Source organism: Penicillium maclennaniae, assembly GCF_028827695.1.
Source record: "Penicillium maclennaniae strain IBT 15551 chromosome Unknown utg000005l:1.0-2652337.0:1.0-2654196.0, whole genome shotgun sequence".
Lineage (NCBI taxonomy): Eukaryota > Fungi > Ascomycota > Eurotiomycetes > Eurotiales > Aspergillaceae > Penicillium > Penicillium maclennaniae.
In genome coordinates this window covers 667,468-686,782 of record NW_026623217.1, presented here as the reverse complement: position 1 = coordinate 686,782, position 19,315 = coordinate 667,468, and the positions used below count along the sequence as shown (strand labels likewise).

General features: G+C 49.1%; 8 protein-coding genes across 8 annotated transcripts; 3 read left to right on the top strand and 5 right to left on the bottom strand.

The window, feature by feature from the left end:
• Positions 1 to 2,396: 2,396 nt before the first annotated feature.
• Positions 2,397 to 2,866, bottom strand: N7477_005485 (uncharacterized protein; the record flags this gene model as incomplete). Its single annotated transcript, XM_056967148.1, has 2 exons — positions 2,397 to 2,637; positions 2,775 to 2,866. 2 exons carry the CDS (start codon positions 2,864 to 2,866, stop codon positions 2,397 to 2,399), a joined length of 333 nt encoding a protein of 110 aa, XP_056821902.1.
• A 1,054-nt stretch (positions 2,867 to 3,920) lies between these two features.
• Positions 3,921 to 4,115, top strand: N7477_005484 (uncharacterized protein; the record flags this gene model as incomplete). Its single annotated transcript, XM_056967147.1, has 1 exon — positions 3,921 to 4,115. One exon carries the CDS (start codon positions 3,921 to 3,923, stop codon positions 4,113 to 4,115), a length of 195 nt encoding a protein of 64 aa, XP_056821901.1.
• A 4,652-nt stretch (positions 4,116 to 8,767) lies between these two features.
• Positions 8,768 to 9,642, top strand: N7477_005483 (uncharacterized protein; the record flags this gene model as incomplete). The annotated part of the gene is made up of 2 exons (XM_056967146.1): positions 8,768 to 9,517; positions 9,577 to 9,642. 2 exons carry the CDS (start codon positions 8,768 to 8,770, stop codon positions 9,640 to 9,642), a joined length of 816 nt encoding a protein of 271 aa, XP_056821900.1.
• A 479-nt stretch (positions 9,643 to 10,121) lies between these two features.
• N7477_005482 (SAM dependent carboxyl methyltransferase domain-containing protein) lies at positions 10,122 to 11,121 on the bottom strand (the record flags this gene model as incomplete). The annotated part of the gene is made up of 2 exons (XM_056967145.1): positions 10,122 to 10,866; positions 10,922 to 11,121. The coding sequence occupies 2 exons, from the start codon at positions 11,119 to 11,121 to the stop codon at positions 10,122 to 10,124; spliced, it is 945 nt and encodes a 314-aa protein (XP_056821899.1).
• Positions 11,122 to 13,453: 2,332 nt separating this feature from the next.
• Positions 13,454 to 14,261, top strand: N7477_005481 (uncharacterized protein; the record flags this gene model as incomplete). Its single annotated transcript, XM_056967144.1, has 2 exons — positions 13,454 to 13,803; positions 13,841 to 14,261. 2 exons carry the CDS (start codon positions 13,454 to 13,456, stop codon positions 14,259 to 14,261), a joined length of 771 nt encoding a protein of 256 aa, XP_056821898.1.
• Positions 14,262 to 15,490: 1,229 nt separating this feature from the next.
• Positions 15,491 to 16,595, bottom strand: N7477_005480 (putative mRNA decapping hydrolase; the record flags this gene model as incomplete). Its single annotated transcript, XM_056967143.1, has 3 exons — positions 15,491 to 15,744; positions 15,798 to 16,460; positions 16,514 to 16,595. The coding sequence occupies 3 exons, from the start codon at positions 16,593 to 16,595 to the stop codon at positions 15,491 to 15,493; spliced, it is 999 nt and encodes a 332-aa protein (XP_056821897.1).
• Positions 16,596 to 17,045: 450 nt separating this feature from the next.
• On the bottom strand, positions 17,046 to 17,662 carry N7477_005479 (ribonuclease H2 subunit C; the record flags this gene model as incomplete). Its single annotated transcript, XM_056967142.1, has 3 exons — positions 17,046 to 17,078; positions 17,144 to 17,430; positions 17,503 to 17,662. The coding sequence occupies 3 exons, from the start codon at positions 17,660 to 17,662 to the stop codon at positions 17,046 to 17,048; spliced, it is 480 nt and encodes a 159-aa protein (XP_056821896.1).
• Positions 17,663 to 18,094: 432 nt separating this feature from the next.
• rex4 (putative 3'-5' exonuclease) lies at positions 18,095 to 19,114 on the bottom strand (the record flags this gene model as incomplete). The annotated part of the gene is made up of 2 exons (XM_056967141.1): positions 18,095 to 18,701; positions 18,768 to 19,114. 2 exons carry the CDS (start codon positions 19,112 to 19,114, stop codon positions 18,095 to 18,097), a joined length of 954 nt encoding a protein of 317 aa, XP_056821895.1.
• Positions 19,115 to 19,315: the final 201 nt, after the last annotated feature.

The window sequence follows — 19,315 nt, the reverse complement described above, 5'->3', positions numbered from 1 at the left end:
CGGACAGATCCGAGTATCACTCATTATCACGCGCGTTTAGATAGCTGAAGTAAGGCTAGACGCACGAATGTCAACCTCGGGAAGAAATAAGCATTGAGCAAACCAGTGTGCCCTACAACCTTCTTACTTGGTACTTCCGTTAAAACGTACTCAAGTAGCAAACTAAATTTAATGAATCTCGTCAATCTTCCCTGTCCCCTCCCAGAGTATTCCATCTCCCATCCCCCATATCTCGCTTGAAAGCTGTCTCAACTAATGGAAGTCTCAATCTGTTGAAACAATCTGTCATTTCAACAAAAGACGAAGATAATAAAAAAAAGCAATATAGGGTACTTGACGATTATATCGTATAACTTCATAGATCCCGTAGGTTCTAAGCTGGTGTACGGTCCAAAATCCGCCGTATCAATCAAGTGACGCTCTTATCCAGGACTTAAGCCTGAGCTTTTCGCTCTTAGATTTGGGGTGGTAATGTTCATTTTTCCATGTCCATCCCATTGCGCGGTAAATAGGATCTCGTGCTGCGTCTAGTGCTTGACTCGACACCAACAAGCCACCCACAATTCCACTTGGTTACCGGAGCCAAGAGACCAGAGGCCTGAGTTTCTGAAAGAGAATCATAACCCAGAAATCAACCTTGAATGATCGGTTGCTTCGCTCTCACGCTGCAGATGCCACGGCTCCCTCTTTCACAGCGGAAACACAGAGACTGCCACGTTCCTGGACTCTGCGTTTCCTGAGAGTGAAAGCAGTTAAATCATGCGAAAGCCGGACAGAGTATATTCCTCGTGATTTCTCGAACTGGAGTAGGATGTTCTGGATCCCAAACACCCGGTGCTCGGGATTGAGTCTGGGTCTGAGTCTGAGTCTGTAAGGCTCACGCAGAATTGGCAATGCAGGACTGGACTTGTTGGAAACACGACGATGGGGACATGTTACGTCTGGTGGTGACTGTTACTTGCTGGCTGGGGGCGCGTCCGGTCGGACTGGGTGTTTGGTGTTTGGAGTGATTGTGGTGACGGGGAGGGGGTGTGATGAGGGGTTTGAGAAGGGAATTTGTCTAGATGTTAATTCTTTGTTCATGTTGCATGTGAGGATAGATTGGACCGATGCCAAAGAAGACGAAGATCATGATGAAGGGGATGGAGGTGATGGAGAGATGGGCTTGGGGCTTCGGTGTGTCTTCTCCGCCTGCAAGGCCAGGGCTTGCAGGGCTTGCAGGTCTTGACTCGGCCAACTAGCTAGCCTTGAGACCTTCTGGGCTTCTCGATCCTTCATCTTCTTTTGAACCTGGGCAATCTGGGCCCTCTGGAGAAGACCAGTCCGAGCAGGATCTGCTCTGAGGATTCCAGAGCCTCACTCGAGATGGTCGCCAAAGACCAAGGAAGGGCTGGACGTGCTCCACTGACCGTGATGCCATTGCTCCATCATCACGGAGATAGAATCCGGACCAGCCCACGGGCCACTTCACTCGCCGTCCACTTGCCTTCTTAGAAAGACGCCTCGTGAAATACAGTGCTAACCTTGTTCTTGTTCTTTGCGTCTTCCTTTCTATCTGATCCACTCGCTCAGGGACAGAGACTGGCGGCAAGCACAGGTCGATTCCAAAAACGAGATGGTCGCGGAGACCATCTCCCTCGATTTCATCGAATTGACTCACTGAACAATTTAATTGTTCATTAGAACAATTAACATACTGACGTCTGATTCGCTGTCAAAATGAAGCCATCCAGATCATGAAGCTGGGCGTCTTAGAGTCTCGCAACCTGACTCACATAGAGGGTGACACAAGCCGCATTCTCACTGGCGCACTTATCTCCCGTCCAACACTTATAGCAGCCACGCACAAGCACCATGGGATGAACCGAGCAAAGTTCATGATGATATCAGGGGCGACTTCGCCACATCACGCCTCCCATTCACCAATACATTTTTCTCTTTTGAGGCTGACAGCGCCATGAATCAAACAATCCCATGAATTGAAGAGGCGAGTTTAGCTCAGGCCCCAATTAAGCATTTGGCCGGGGATCAGAAACGTACGAGCCACGGGGCACATGACGCTGTATACAGCCGCACCCTTGGGGACAAAGAAGATGGGATCAAATGAGCATGGAGCATGCGGCAGACGATTGCTAGATGGAAGTCACGGAAAAGATTCGCGCTATTTTCGGCCAAACTGCGCCCTTCTCCAATATGTTCCCCTCCCAGTGAGTCTGGATCCCTCCACCAATTCCGGTCTCCGTTCTGGAATTTCCATCTGAATCTGTACTGGGGGTGAAATCTTAATTTGTCCCCCCCAGCGTTGATCTCATGACACATGATATGGCACCTCTCGTTCCTTTCGCCACACGGAACAGTCTTATAGAATAGACTCTAGGAGGCGTGAGAAGCGCGACTTATTTAACCCCGTTCTTCCCGGCTGGGCTCTTGCTTTCGGATTGCTGTTCGATGATGTCGAGAATTTGGCGATGGGAGCCGCCCGAGCGGATAACAGAAATCACGCGCGAGACAGATTCCTCTCCGCCGCTCGAGATCAAGCCTAGCAGTTGCTCGAGAAGGAAGTTGTAATGTTTCAATTCAGCTTCTATATCTTCTGGGACTGCAATTTGGTCGTCTGCTGGCATTGCTCTTTCGATACTGTGCGCGGACCGGTCAGCCTGGTTCGAGGGAAAAAAAAAAAGGCCTTCTGATGTGCCGCGATCATGGGAGAGTGCTCAAAAAAGGGTGGATGATGGTCGACTAACAACTTAGAGAGGGATTGCGAGCTCACATACCTCGATGCTTGTGGTGAAGCTTGTTGTCCGAAGTTGCCACCAGGAGAGCCTCCCTGGTTGCCAGAGTCGCTGGCGTCGAGTCGTGCCGACATACTCAGGCCTTGGGCGGTGATCCACTGGCCGTGGTAAAGCTACAGAGATCACAGGATATCAAATATTGACGGACTGCCCGCTCGAGAGTTATGCGGGACTGGATGGTGGGCGATGTGTGCTTTCGGGGATGGACCCTTGCAAGCGCCTTCATGACGAAGACGATCAGTTACCGGACCACAGGATGAGAAGGATGCAAAAGGACAAGAAATAATAAATCTAGAGGGGGCAAATGTGTTTAAAAAGCCAAATGGGAGATGCAGTCGCGAAGTACCACGACAGTGGGAGAAGGACAAAGCGGTCGGCCATACGTTGATTGAGATAGATGTGTTGTATTCAAGCTAGCCTGGCTTCGGGAGTCGACCACGAATGAAACTGCGTCGAAAGGATCGGAGAGAAGAGAAAGAAGAGACTTACGGGAGAAGAAGAGAGGCTGGTGGAATGAGGGAACATTTAAACCCATCCAAAAACAACCCGGTTCGTTCTTCTCGAGTCGATAGTCCGCCCACGACTGAGCGATGATGTCCCAACGGGACGTGGCGGATCCTCATCTTCCTTCACCAGCTCATTTGCCCGTGTTGGCACTGTGTGGCCATGAAACCAGACGTTCTCTCTTGTTTGTGAGTAATTCACTAATCGTAGTCTTGTGCCGGACCCGGAAAAAAGTACCGGCCAATCTGCGTGTAATTATTCGAGTCTTGGAAGGAAGTATCATCTTCGAATCGCCTCTGGAATTCCGTTCTTTTTCTGCTTGCTGTGGCGCGTTTTGCTCATTTGACACATCGTCATTTCGCTGTCTTGGAGACGGCTTGGGATGGTTGTAGGTCGTTGCCGACATCCCTTTTGGGCCGACATGAAGAGTGTTAGATCCGGCAGTTGGTCGGAGAGAGCAACATTCGCTTGTCACCACCTCGCGGTTTCTCCTTACACCGAAAAAAGACAGCAAAAGTGCTGCTGTTGATGAAAAGCTGCATTTCTTCACTGCTTCGTCCTCGAATGAATCAATAGTGACCAACTAAACATGATTAGCATTAATGATGTCTCCAGGAACAGATCATGCAGCGTCAGCCTCCGACAAGACCTCTGGCTTTCGCCCGCGATAACTCGAGACAACACGAAAAGGAGAGTCAGTACACGTACTTTCAGGGATTCATCAACTCAATCGGCAATGGACAGACCGTGGAGCGATGGTTGGATGATTTTGACGTGATCTTCTCAAACTCGCAGGAGCACATCATGATCTCGTCTTGACAGAGGGCGCTGGTAGATTGACCTTTCTTTGGCAGCATCGAAGACAACAAACCCTTTTTCAAGATCGTCACGCGAGTAACTCAGATAAGTCCGGAGGAGTGCTTGTTGGGAAAACACCAGTGAAAGCACAGGCTGTCATGGACAGTCACCTTGGAAGGATGTCAAAGGTACGATTGACCCCGGTACTGGGGATAGCCTTGCCCGACTTACTGACTCGCGTCATCTCTCTCAATAGATGGATTAACCGGCTTTCATGATTGTTTGCCGGTTTCGAGAGATTGGCTTTCCACCGTCTCATCTTTCCATCCTTCCATCCTTCCATCCTTCGCCCTGACCTTCACCGACGCGGCTCGATTTTCACGCACACCAGTGCACTTCTCTCTCGTTACTTTTGACTCGTCTTATAAGGTCACGTTGGATCCACCAGATTTACCACTTTCGATCGATGAAGTCGACACCTAGGCCAACTTGGCAACCTTCGAACACTCACCCTAACCTCCCGCCAACGGTAACTACCCCCAACGTCATTCTCTTCCACACCGATACTTTCAGCTTGCAGCCTGGAAGCTCGTCCTATACAGTGCAAATTTCATACTAGTGCCCGAGCACAACGCATAGCCGCAATGTAAATGCGTGTCTGTTCAGGTCTCGGTCAAGTGGCTGGCTCAGACGCGTGAAGGACCAACGGCATATAACACGGAGGCCATCACTTGGATCATGGTCATGGACACATATTAAGGAGCCTGGTGGAGGACATTGAGCCGGAACCATGGTCTGCAATTCAGCAGGTCGTCGGCGACTTCGCTGTCACTTCGGCTATCGAGAGGCTCATGTCCCCGAAGTTGGCGCGCCCAAGTTGGACTTGCAAGCTGAGGGTTGAGACGGATCCAGAATGGCGCGCTGCAGCTATTGGAAGATCGTCCGCGCTGGGTCCCGGTCATCAAAGGTGACACGAGCTCATGATGATCTTCTCAGACTGAACTGAAGAGTTGACCATAGAATTTAACTATAGAGCGTGCTATGGCCAAGTCTGGAACAGCTGCTCAGCCGACTCTCTTTCCTGATCAACAGGAGGCACCGACGTTATCATCCGGGGTCCTTTTGGGATTGATTTATCCACTTCGTCGAGATGAAAGTCTGACCAGGGCCATATGGTACAGCTGTCTTTCTCAGCGCTTGTCGAGATCGACTTTTTTCATCCTTGTCATTGTACTGGGCCTCTAAACAGCTCGCATCCATCTGGTGTCGAGGACATCGCCCATGACAGCCAATCTCGCAAAATTACGGTCGAGTATTGATCGCGAAGAACTTGGTTTGCTTTCCATTTTTCCTGCTCAGTCGGCAAGAGATTATGGATACAATGCAAGATGAGTCGGAGAGATGATCATGCAGTCTCCTACCAGGCAATACCTCAACGACTGCCCAATCTTTGTCATGTCTTTCCAGAGACAGATGAAGAGATATGACCACGGAGACTCTTCAAGTTCAACTGGGAGACATTATTAAGGACTATGCTGTTCAGATGTCGACGAAAGAGAGGTGTGCGGGATCCTGTCGTCGACACTCGGATTGTGACGAGAAAGATCGGAGAGTCTCGCTTTCGTCCCGGGTGGTATGCGATCGGCCGTATTCACTGATTCGAATCGATTGAAGCCATAAAGACGATGATGGATGATCTCGTAAGGCTCCTTCCGAATTTGTTGTTTGCCTCGGTTTGGTGATGCAGTATTGAAATAATGCCAGTTGTGCTAGTTTCTTGCCTCAATCTGACTTGACTCGACACCCATTTCGGGCGGCCTTGTCATCTTGATCATGAATCTTGTTGAAGATCCCATGGTATGAGATGGATGGGTGGAACGGGTGCTGGAGCGTTGACTATGCTGCGTTAATGCCCAGTGAGAGGTGCTTCATTTAGCATTTATCGGTGCGGATGCCAAATTCGATCATCTCGATCCATCACCAGGGTATCCTGGGGCCGTCCACAGATTGTTTGGGAATGAGTCCTTGAAGTTTCCCGATAGAGGAATTGGTGGCGAAATCATGGCCAAAGGTCGAATCAACCGCTAGGTCGCGCAGTCTTTTCAGACTCGAGGCGAATCTTGTCGATAGACCCAGGGTATGATAGGAGGATAAACGTGTGCTGGTCATCGAGACTATACTGCAGTGCTGACTCCAAAGACACGTACTGGTCAGTCTCGTTTGGGCAACAGTGGTCCAGCATTGATCATCTCGGTCCCTTCATCTGACTCCGATGAGCAACGACTCATTTTTGCCTTCTAATGGAGAAACGACAAAGGATGTTCGATGGTCTGCGAGACAGCAAGACTGTGGGAAAGAGAGGGATCTAAGAATCTTTTAAAGGGGAATCTGCGCTGTTATTCGGATTTCAGTGCACCGAGGTTGAGCCTTGTGTTGGCAGCATGGGACCAGCGTCACGGTCGGTTTAATTATTTCATGTCAGGCCAGACCTTTCAAAAGGGTAACAGACAAATGGACCGAGGCTGGCTGCAGAAAATGATCGATGATGATGGCCTCCATCAAGACCATCGTCATGGACCAGGGGGTGTTGAGGCTGGGAAGTGACAGGCCTCTGAACAATGCAACTTCCCTCCGAGCAGAATGCTGACCACGCCTTATCTATGAGGCGTACTTGCCAACCATTGATGCAAAGTCAGGCTTTCCTTCGTACCCAGGGGTGAATCTGCTTGGCACAAGACCTGTCCAGACATCATCATGAGGGAGTACGCATGGGGACATGGACACTTGAGAGGCAAAGCCAGCTGTTCCTCAGTCTCAAAGCGAGGGCTAGATGGGAATGCATATTGCGAAAACTTTCAGCGGCACCAATTGGACATATGAGGAGGAAAAGTGCTCCTGGCGAAATCATTGGGGCTTAGACTCCACCTCACGGCAGGCGTCCAAATCGAGCGTCGGGTTTACGTTTCGTGTTTCTGAGATTCCATCATCAGAAAATGGAAATCATATGATTGTGGCTCTTTACTTCCAAGGTCCCTATTATCCTGCCACTTGGTTGAAATGTTGTGGGATTATGTACCTGGTCCGTGAGAACAGGGGCGATAATCTTTCAACAACCTCGATGAACGGAGAAGCGCAGAGAATCACAGCTTTCTGTGAAGATATTGTTCAAAACAGGCTTCTGTCGGAAGGTCTCACTCATTATGGCTTACCCTAGAATATCTAGGCACTTATGAATTGGCGAAGAGTAAACATTGGTCTCGTACTCCGTACCCAGCTCTCAGCCGCAAACCCGCAACTGCGGACTACGGAATTCTCGGCGCCGACTCGCCCAACATTTGCAATGCCTAGGTACAAACGTACCCCTGCGAATATGAATCGTTCGGGGGATCCCGGCCTAGGTCAGCAGGTTCAACACTGCGCGATGGCCGGACCTTACCATTCGACTATTATCACAAACCTATTTCAAAGGAAGGGACTAACCAGGGCACCAAAAAGAACCAGGATATGATTGGGTGGCCAAAAGCTGATGATACGGGGAATAAAACAGCCACATCTGAGCTCCTGTTGATGACCACAGGCTGAGGCAAGAATGAGCCTGTCCAAGTGCGTTTCGAGCACTCTAGAGCTCCGAGCTCCGAGCTTCGAGGACGGGTCAGAGGCGGACCTCGACCACCCTTTCGTACAAGTATATGCTGGGTGTCCCGAGCTTTTTCTGTAGTGCGTTGTGAGTTAGTACGACCGCTATCTGTGCGCGACTTTTTACGAGCAGAGCCATGGTATTTTTTGAAACTACTTACTTCATTACACCAGCTTTCTGCAAGGTTCATTTTGCTACGAAACTTTGGTTTCTGTATCAACGATCGAAAACTTGTCGGTTCCTGCGCCACATAATCGTGTGACGTGCGAAGTGGCGAGCCACGAGGTTCATGCCGTGGTTTGCTTCAAAGTTACCTTGGGTTTATTTTGTATTCAGGGTATCAGTACTTGGTGATTGTGTGTAGGGGGTCTAAGCAATTTTTCTAGACAAATCCATTTGCAAGTGAGTAAGAGATCGGAAGTGTATATTCGAGATTTTAACGCTGCGGATTCCATTTCCGAGCCCCATAGTCTTGGCATCGGCCCCATGAACATTCCACGACATGCGTTACACCCCGTCAATTCTATAGCACATCAACTCGGCACTATCGAGAGACAAATCTTCAATGAAACCGTCAAAATAAAATACACATCACGTGATAATTTCTGAAGAAGTCTGACGGACGAAACGCCGAGCCATCCAATGAGTAGTACGCGTGGAATGCTGGACTGCATCCTTACTATTCATCTCATTAACAATTCCAGATATCATGAATGAGTCTTCCACAAGTCAATCATTCATATTCATATACCATGAACTTCATGACACCATTTTTTTGGGACAGCCTTGAACCCAGACAAGCGTATCTTCTTCTCATCCGTAGCATGCCAGTCTGCAACCTGCATTCCACACGCGCAAAACCAAATATGCACCTACGACGACTGCCAAAACAAGACCCCTTGCCAGCCATGGTCATGCTAATATTATTTGATCAGTGTAAACGATCTCTTTCTTCTTCCTCCCATCGCCGCCGACTGCGACATCTCGGTCTATCTTATAACCTCACTAACTGCCAACGACACCCGAAACCATCAAGATGCAGCTGACAGCGGTCGTTACCCTTTCAACCTCTCTGTTAGCAGGCCATGTCTGGGCACTGCACGCGGACCCCTTAAACCCAGTGGGCATCCACAACCCAAACCTCTTCAACAAGCACGCCTCAGCAAATCACGGCCCAGCAGCCGACGGTCCTGCCGCCAACCGCGAGATCCCAGCCTACATGGCGCCTCTGGTTTCTTCAATGGCCTCTGAGATGGCCCTGTCAATGATGCACAAGCCCTCCTCAACACAGGTGCAGGCATCGATGTCCCACGCCCCGGTAGCATGGTCCAACGCCCCGTTGGCACCACATCCTAATCTGCCGATATACTCCGACGTCCCCATGTACTCTCAGGGTTCAATGTATGCCAGTCTCTCCATGTCTGCTTCGGCCATGTCAACGCCTTATGCCATGCCCTCGCAGGCTCCGTACTCGGACATGTACAACTTGCCCATGAGCTCAATGGTCACAATGGCCTCTTCAACCCCGATCAGTTCCATGGCCAAGGCTTCCCCCGCCGCTTCGCAGGCTTTGAGCCACTTCAATCAGCCTCAGCGTCCGGCTTTCCACCCCGCCCAGGCTCAGGCGCCTGGTCTGGGCGGTATCGCGCCTATTGCTCCTTTGGCGCCGGGTTCTAATATTGCACCTGTGCAGCTGAACTCCAATTACGGCTCTGATGAGGGAAATGCCTTCTGTTTGGGTCAGTGCTATTCTAGTGAGGAGGAGGCGCAGTGTGAGATGCCTACGGTAAGTCTTTTTTTTTTTTTTGTTGGATGGTGGAGTTAACGAATACTAACTTTGTGTAGACGAAGCCGGTTTACAGGTCTGGCCTGGGATGTTACATTTGCTGCTTCACTGCGGGTGACTTTTAAATTTTCGTGAGGGTCATTGTGTAGAGTTGGTTGGCATGAATTTTCTATTTGCCGAGGGTTCCCGATGGATTGATGCTGAAGATGTCTAGATTATTGGTTTTTGAATGTTCTTGGCTTTGGTGTGCTTTACTTGAAAATTTCACTTCTTTGGCTCTGTATAGTACTTCACTTCTTGTACTTCACTTCTTGCTAGTACCCAAAACCCCGTAAAACTCGATGAACATGTAATAGCACTGATATGTGGCAGAGGCAAAGACGCGTGGTATGTCCGGAACTAAGAATGTCCACCCGTGCTAACCTGCATGTTGAGCACGACCCTGAAGACGGCTAGATAAGTAATCTAAGACCGCTGTAACCAAACAAATATAAACGACATTGAGGCCGCCTCGTCTCTATAATTTTGGAGAAACAATTTCTTGACCCTCGTGACAAAAGTCTCGTAAAGCACATCTGCCATCTCCTCCGCATACATCTTCCCCTCACCAAACTCTCAGCGCTTTGCGAAAGAACCCTCCAAGAACAGCCATAAACCAATCAACAACCGTATCCGCATACTTCTGACTAGCTTCCAGCTCTTCAACTCCATGCGCCTCCGTCGTTTCCATTTTTCCAATCGCCGGATGGAACACCCAATCTTCAAAGATCTCCCGTGTGCACCATGACTCGCTGACTTCACCAAGTGAACCAAGCACATCGTCCATGGTACGCTCGTACAATGGATCTTGGAATGCTGCGACAACTTCCCTGGAGAGTCGGCCGTCTGTGGCCATCTCTCTGACTGCGTCATAGCATGATGCGATGATACCGCTAAGGTTCCGATGACCTGAGGCCGACGTACTTGAAAAGCAGAGAATGAGCGAGCCTTGAGGCTTCATTTGTATAGCTCGATGCTCTAGGAAGAGAAGGAGATCGTCGTGTGCTTGATTTTGATGTCTTGCTTCCGCGTCCGGGAACCGCTGAAGGTTCTCATCATGCGTTGCCGGGATGTCGTTGAGGTGTTGGAGACATGTGAGGCAAAAGGCTAGATCGACGGAGTTGGCGGGAAGAAGTTGGTTGTAGAAGCTTCGTGGGATCAATCCTATGTAAGCAGGATTGATGAGAGAGTTGGTCCATTCTGCTGTTGTCGTGGAGAGGGTGTTGAAGTCATTGTTTGGACGGTCGTTGGAGAGAAGCTGGAGCTTTTCGTTTGGTAGGTTCTGAATGATCATTTGCATGAGTTCGATGCTAGTTGAGGGAGCATTAGTTTTAAATGTTGCGTGCAAACGGTGCAAGTACTCACGAATTACTTCCTTGCGCTGCGCCGTAGTCGACGATACTCAGCGGTCTGTCTGTGGGATATGACTGGTGGCTAAGTTGCTGGGCAGATTTCTCGAGCATTGGTAGGACTTTCAACATCGCCTCACGCTGAAGCTGCGACTGGGAGTTGTAAATGCCCTTACCCAGCATGGGCACATCATTAGAAGGCACATTGTCTTTCATTATTTCCATGAGAATGTGAGTTACACTGGACCACTACGCTTACTCAGGAGCTATCTAAAGACAAAGAGATCGACAGGCTTCGACTGAGCTCGGCCACATCTTGCGTCGGAATCAAAGTGAGCGATCGATCGATCATATGTGATAGCATTGAGGATATAAATCGTGCCCCACTAGTCATTGAAGCACGATGGCCACGTTGCATACAAAGAAAGCTGAACAGGAATACAGCACACTTGAATAGTGGCTATACCAGCCTAACTTGTCCTTTTGTCATATTGCCAAGCCTGGCATATCAGCCTTGTACGAATAGGGTTACGCTGTGTGACGACGCCGACGTCCGACGATCTCCGAACGCTAAGTCGATCTAACGCGCCAATGGAGATATTTGCTAGGGTCATGGAGGTCTCTACTGCAATTCTTTGCTCCCCTCCTCTTCTGGCACCCAAGCACCTTCTTCCCATAAGAAAAGCCGAATTTACTGGGTGGGTAAGCGACGTATTTGATGGACGCCAAGATCATCTCCCATCTCCATAATTTTGACATGTAATACCTTGGGATTGCAAAAGAACAGCTGGGGCACGACGGTCAAATATCACATTACATAAGACAATCGATCTCGTTGAAAAGAGAGAGCAAATTGGCTTTATCAATACTTTTCTTACTTGATGAGATGAGTATAGACTTACTCATCTGGACGCCTCCCCGGTGTTCAGTCTCATCTACTCATCCTCGCTACTAGAGGGTGATTCTGGTAGGCAGGGGTGTGAATGCAAAACGGAATGCATAGCTGAGGCATCGCTGAAAGAGTCCTAGATGAATGAAGCGACCCAACGCCTCTGCTGTCATGCATGGAGAAGTGTAGTGACTCAGTTCAATAGAGGGTTCGAAGGAGTTAGGAAATTGATTTGCCACCTTGTAAGCTTTGAGTGCCCAGGTGAGTTCCCCCCCTCCCCTCTTCAGTGCGGGTAAATATCGCCAGGATCCTCACACGATTTATATCTCCACGCAGTCCCCAGATGAAACCGGCCACTATTCTTAAGACGCGTATGCAAAAAAAAGTGGGCGTCATTGAAGTATTTCTTGGCTCAAATTTATTCTGGCTAACCATAGCCTCCAAGGGGGTCCAGTTACCCATAACCGTGTAGTTGCCGTACCGATTGAACGGTGTATGATCTTTGTCACATTTGCCTTATCCAAACACCAGTGGGAAGAACGGTGGCAAGACCATCACGAACGATTCTTGCAAATGAATACCAACTCAAAGAGGTTTCAGGGGGGAAGCTATGCAAGCTCTCGTTCGTCAACCCTTTAAGCACGAAATCCTAAACACGTTCCTGGGTAAGTACCTCGAGCAAGGTTCTTTAGCTAGCAACTGATACTGCGATTTGAACATGATATTTGCTACATTATCGAAGATTTTGCCACAGGCGGTAGCCTCGGATGTGCTCGGTAAAGTGGCTTTCACTTTATATACCCTGATCTTTATATTCGGGTGTATCGGGGGTTTGACCCTGTTTGTAGGCGGAAGTCAGAGATCAAGATTCAAAGACGAGCGCAGCTTGGACCACGAGAAGTCAAACGGATGCTAAACTCATGCCGGCGAACCCGACGTGTCGAATAAACTCTTGCGAAAGGACCTGAGGTGGCGATGTTCAAGGACATGATAGTTCACAGCAGCCCGTCTAGTCGTCATTTGCCCCGAGTATGTGACGTTCCTAGAAGTTGCTAACGAACATGAATTGAATTTTCATCGGTTAATTCCGACTTGGTTCTGTAGATTTTGGTAGGTTGGAAGGAGCTCAGAGCTGTCGCGGGAAGTCGTGACGCAGATTGTTCGCGATGACGTCGGCAACTATAGCACAACGCCACGCTCAACACAATGCTGAAACAGCTACATACTTAACAATAAAATAATTTTCCAGCATTGAAACAGGTTGAAATATGTATATCTGCAATATATTATGCCAATGAATTGTGCATCATGTCGATTAGCACGGAATACTACGCTAATTGCCTGCAAGGCGCATTCTAGACCGCTCGAGTGATTTAAGCTTCAAAGTAAACCCAAGGGTCGACATGTTTCGGGAACTCTACAGGCGAAGCGGATGATATGGAAAATGGGTCTATCGCTGCATGCGTCTCCTGGGATGAAGAATCTTTCGTATGATGAATAGACTGCCAGGCAGGCAGCAATGAAGACATCACCAACCCAGTTTGCAAACCATGTGCTATAAAATCTAGCATCGCCTAGATCCAACAAGTTCTTTTGATTCAAACCACTTCCCATCCACTAGAATCTGGATTGTCGACCTCCGCCTAATTTCCATACACCATGCGTTTCGGTTCTCAGATTACCTGGCTCTTGGTCGCCGGGGGTGCCTTGACCTCCGCCGCGAGCAGCTCTTCCTCCGCCGCGAGTAGCTCTTCCTCGGCCGCGAGCAGCTCTTCCACGGCCTGTGCTCTTACCTCTAGCGATACCCAGGTCCTCCAGTACACCTATGCACTGTCCGGGTTCCTGAACGGCTTCTATAAATCGACTGCCCTCAACTCCACCGTTGCTGCCCAGGTCTCGAACAGCACCAGCGCCTCCAAGGTTCTGTCGAACCTGGAGGGTATTCAGCGCCTCAACAACTTGACCGAGGAGGCCGTTCGCGAGCTCGGCTCCAAGGCCCCCCGGCTTCAGTGCGCCATCGTGCTCCTACACCTATCCTACTGTCAGCAACATCTCCGCGTTTGTCCAGTACGCCTACCAGTTCGAGTACACCCTCTCTGGTGCATTCATCGGTGCCGCTGGCTACACCACATCGCCCGAGGTCGCCTTCCTGTTGGCTCGTCTCGCTGCTGAGCACAGTGCTCACGCTACTTATATCGGTAGCCGCCTGAACTCCACCATGTTCCAGTCCAACACCGACTCTCTGGTCTCTGCCTACAGCCCCACTCAGGTCCTCATGACTGGCAACTCCACTGGCAGCTTGGGATCTTACTTGGGCGGCTGCGTTTCTGCGCCTACCAGCCCTTGCGGCGCTCTGGATATTGGTCCTCTGGAGGCCAACCTTACCTCCAGCGCCGGTGCTAGCTCTTCTACCCCTTTCCAGGGTAGCGCTTCTTCTACCAGCTCCGCTTCGGCCCGCCTACACTAAAGGCGTTTCGATGACTCTCTACCCATACACGTCAAGGTAGATGGGGGCTCTTATGGTCTTTTACACGCTATAATAATTAAGATGCTTGATGATGTTTGGAATCTTGGAGCTAGTCAAGTATCTTTAGATACATGAATGGCAAATGAAAGTTTTAAAAATCGTATGAAGTTCGATCCTCGATGAACACACATCTTATCTTCTTCCTGGTCAAATCCGTGCGTTCGAGTAAAACGAACGAGACTTGTCATGGTAAATGTAAGAACAAGGTCACAATGCCACTTGAGAGCCTTTCCTTGGCCGTTACCCAGTTCAACTGCCTATGCCTTCAAGGTTTATCCCTGACCTTCAATTACATCATGACCCTGACCCAGCTGGGGCAGACTTCAGGATGCGTGAATCAGATATGCTCGTAGATTGGTCATTGACAGGTACTGACGAATTGAGAGATACTCAAGTCACGAAGTACATCTTGAACGGCTAAAGTCACGAGGCAAAGCGCCAGACATGTATTTAGAGATAATAATTCTTGTAGTTTCAACTTTTCATCTGCACCTCTTTTAGCATAGCCTAAGTTCTGGGACAGTGTCAGGGATTCCAGATTGCCAAGACGATGCGTGGGCATTGCGAAGCGGAGACTGAAAGACATGAGCGTGGTCGTCTTCTTCCCAGCGTCGATGCATTGTTCCAGGCTCAGTCAAAGGCAAAATGTTGTGAGCTCCGGAGATTTGCAATGAGTTCTTCAGTCCCTTTTTTGGGGGTATCAAAAAATCTTTAGCCAATTGACTTATGTAGTTCAATACAAAACTAGATTTAGATTCCTTCCTTCCACTAGAAGCGAATCCACCGAAACCATTCCCTTCATCGCCACTGAGTACGTAACTGCATTCAATGATTCGTCTATCCTGGTAGCAAAGATACCTTTGTCACGCAAACTAGCTATGCTGATTCAACGATACCACCGACCTCGCCCGGCGAGGGAGGTAAACAGTTTCTACTTCAATAAAATAGCACAAGACCCTCTAGCCCATCTGCAGTGAGATAAGTAGTGGTGGATGAGGCGCCGGTATTACAAGTGGAAATATAGCATACGAACAAGTCACTCTAGCCCGCGAATTTTCAAGCCAACCTTGCATTGACTTGAGTCATTGTATCCCAGTATTGTTCATGGCAGTGGTACTTTGGCATAAATTGATTATACTTGCCATTTCCTGCGCAAATTCGATTCTGACTCAACTGTCTGGCTGGCTTGCTGGCTTCTTCCCCTGCTTCAACGGCGCAAATATATCCGTCCATAGTTCACTTGCCTCGCCGAGGTAATAAGTCAAGCTCACATCTGCCAGACTGGCATCCTCTCCGCCAGTCATCGTCTCGAGCTGAGAGATGAGATTCTCCAAGCCAAATGCCTTGCCCGTTGCCTGGGTAGCGCCGGCCTCCAGCATCACATTAACGACATGAATATGGAAATGGTAGTAAGTCGGTTGATCTGCCACAGAGAAGATCAGTTTTATCCCCAAGAACAAGGGCGAAAGAACTTACAATGAACATAGAGCTTGAGGTGATCTTGCTCCAAATCAGGATACATGGATACTGTCGCCTCAAGTACCCTTTCTCTCAGATACTTTAACCAAGACACATGTTCCTTCTTCAAGTCCCTTAGGCTCCAAATATCTCGTCTATGCACCAACGCCAGTAGATGCAACGAGCTCATAGTCTTCCGATCCCAATTCAAATCGGGGAGCATCAAGAACGCATCTTCAGGGCCATGCCCATCATCACGCATGATGACATCCTCCTGCTCGGTTCGACCCTCCAGGATGTTGAACACCCAATTCAGACGGCCTTCTTCGCGCTTAGCTTGTATAAAAGGTCGCACGTGCTGTGCGTAGATCTCCGGCGTCTCGGTGACCATGCGGAGCTGCTGATCGGAGTATTTCTTAATGTGTTGCGCCGTGCATGGCCAGATGAGATTGAGCTTGAGGTCTTGTTGGATGTCTGATCCTTCTGTGCTGGGCCCGTTTGAGGATGCGAGGTACCAGCGGTAGATGTCATTGTCCCCAAGGTTGTTGACTTTTGAGATTGCTGCGTGGAAGGCTTTGATGACTGAGAGGGATTCTGTGGAGAAGGCTGTTCGCTCGGCTGTGAGGATGCCTTGCTGGCCGTCAATTGTGCCTAGCAAGGTAATTCGCCGGCCATGTTGATCTGTAGTGATTGTGAGTTGTTTGATCGCGGGGTTTGGTTTGAGTTCAAGGTACCTTGCTTCAGCAGCTTATCAACTTGAAATTTGGCAATTAATGCCTCTGTGGCAGCCTTGGTGGTAGTCGCAGCTCCTGCCATCTTGTAGAGACTTTTGTTCTCAACTGTAGAAGCAGGAATGCAAAGACGAGCGGCGTGGGAAATCTATCGTTATCGATCTTCGTAGGCGGTCAGAGCTTATCACAGACTTGTATAGGGATGAAGCAGCCGTCTTTTGAGCAACCATCTCTTGATTTGAAAAGTGCAATAAAATAAAGCTCGAGATGTCAGTATTCAATTGGCTGTGGTTGAAGCATAGGTTGTGCAGTACTATCCCAGGGTCAATTTGCAGATGACGCATCACTATAAGACCCGTCCCCGAGTTGAGCTATACAAGAAGTTCCACACTTCATTATGAATTATCACTCCAATTTCAGATTGAAACAATTAAATTAATGTGAAAGTGAAAATCAATCTTGGTTGACGCCATCATAGCTCAAGGCATATCTTAAAAGGGTATCTCATCCACGCAACATACCAACAATTCCTCTCCTACTTACCCACAGGCGCAGAGGTTCCATGCATCTGTAGTTCAGTCAGATCGACAAGACGAGCAACAGTCACGACTACCAACAACCAGATTGACGTACCGTCTCAGCAAACCGCAACCATTCTTCAATACCCTTGACATAGGGGTCATCTGCCGCAGGAAGAACCTCGTGTCCCCAGACCATCATCTCGTCGAACGTACCCTGCATCTCGAGTATTTTGACAGGCTCTTCAAGCTCTGTTACGTCATCTTCTGCCGATGAGTTCTTGACTGGTTGTTGGGAGACACGCTCTGTGGGCGTCGCGACAATTCCTGTGTATCCCTCTGGGATCGCGACGCGACGGCCTCGAAGTTTGCGGCCGCGGAAGTGTGACGATTGTGTTTTATCTTTTGACAAGATTAATTGGCAAATCCATGGCATACCAGACATTCGTCTGTAAAGGAAAAAGGCGAATTTACCTTTCGCGTCAGTGGAGGGCGTCCAGAATCGGTCCGTAGAGTCGATGGGGCCATCGTGGTGGATTCGGCAGGGAAGAATGTTCGGTGTGAGTTGAGGAACATGTTCATTCTCTGATTGTGAAGCCGGCTTTGGGCTCTGGAAGCTGTACATGTCTGGCATTGGGTACGATCGCAGTGTCGGACGAAATTCTGCGCAAGCGTCTTTCCACGGGTCTGGGCTTGGAGATGGAGTAATAGAGGATATCAGGAGGATCTGAAAGGTTTTAGCGAGCCAAAGTCTCTGGTTTCAAGCCCAATTTCCCGTTGCGATGTGCGTTTTGCCGACGTCAAGGTAGTTGTGAATTCTGGCGGTCGAAGTCGCGGCGCGTCGCGTTTGCCGCGTTAAGTGGAAGCGGGCGGACATAAATTACTTGAACTGCATGACCGGTATCATCTATCATTCGTTCAACTATTACAAGCAATACAACTGTTTCAATGTATCAAAGTGAGTTCTATTTAAATTGAATGCAAATTTGGGGTATACAAAGCAGCTCTCTACAATAGATACAGTCCTTTGCCTCGTCTTCAGATGAATTCCTCCACTCTTGAACTATCATTTCTTGCCCTTCTTCTTCTTCTTCTTATTCTTTTTCTTCGTAGTGTCTCCCTTCTCTTTGGGTTCAGGGGCATTTCTGATTGGCCACTTCTTCAGGTGCTCACGCTCGAAGGCATCCTTCTCACGGCGATAGAGGGCCATTGTCGCCCGTGCATCTTCCACACTTGAATGGGCACCTTCCTGGATCTTGATGCCGAGAAAGTGTTCAGCAAGCACCTTCAGTCGTGGTGAGCCGCCGCCCGCAATCTTCCTGTACTCAGGATGTTTGCTAGTGTCTCTAATGTCCCGCTTAGGATGGCCGAGGAGTAGAGCATCAAGATCATTGCTCACGGCATGACCAACGAGGACACGGCCATCCAGAATTTCAGCAACTTCTTTCTGAGCTTGTTCGAGGCTTCTTGCTTCCACCATGTGCTTGGGGGCAATACCGCTAACGTGAGTTCTCCAGTCTGTCACCATTTCCTTAGGTCGAACGTATGAATCGTAGACTTGGTCACCGTTAAAGTTAACGATACTGACCCTCGCAAGAACCGAGTCGTTGTCCGGGTTCGGCCCGACGCCTACCATCTCACAATCCATGGCAACGTATTTTCCAACCTCGGCGCTAAAGGAAAATTAGTGATGTGTACAGCAAGACGCGAAGGAATGCTCCTTAATAAGAAAATCTTACGTCTTTGAACGGCCCTCATTCACTTTCCCATTGCGCGATCCAGTCTCAGTCTGCGCAGAGACTCCGGCGCTAGACTTTCTCCGCAAAGCAGGCTTGGTCGAGTCTGCGTCGGCAGTGTTCGCCGCGATTTCAGCTCCTTCGGACATTCTCTTTCGTTTATATGGTGTGATTGTATCTCGTGTTTTTGTATATTCCTTTCCGGGCTTCTGTTTCTTCAATGTTCCATGTCCAGAGTCGCGGTCCGAGGCTTTGCGTTTCTTCCCTATTGAGGAGGTCGAGGTCGAGGGTGTCTTTTTGAGAGTCGCCTGTAGCTTTTTCCAGTTGCTGGAAAGACCGTTCGTATCCATTCCGATATAGTTATTGTCTGCAAATGCTAAGACATCCTCGGTGGTAAGATACCTGGAAGAATTGGCCGTGAACTTTTTTGGACGGCAAAAAAAGGAGAGCCGCGCCTCGGAGGCCTGCACCGCCTTCTGAAAGTGGCAATATCAGAGTAGGGATAATACTGGATTGAGAAAAATTGGTTCTAGTTTAAATTATACGTTCAA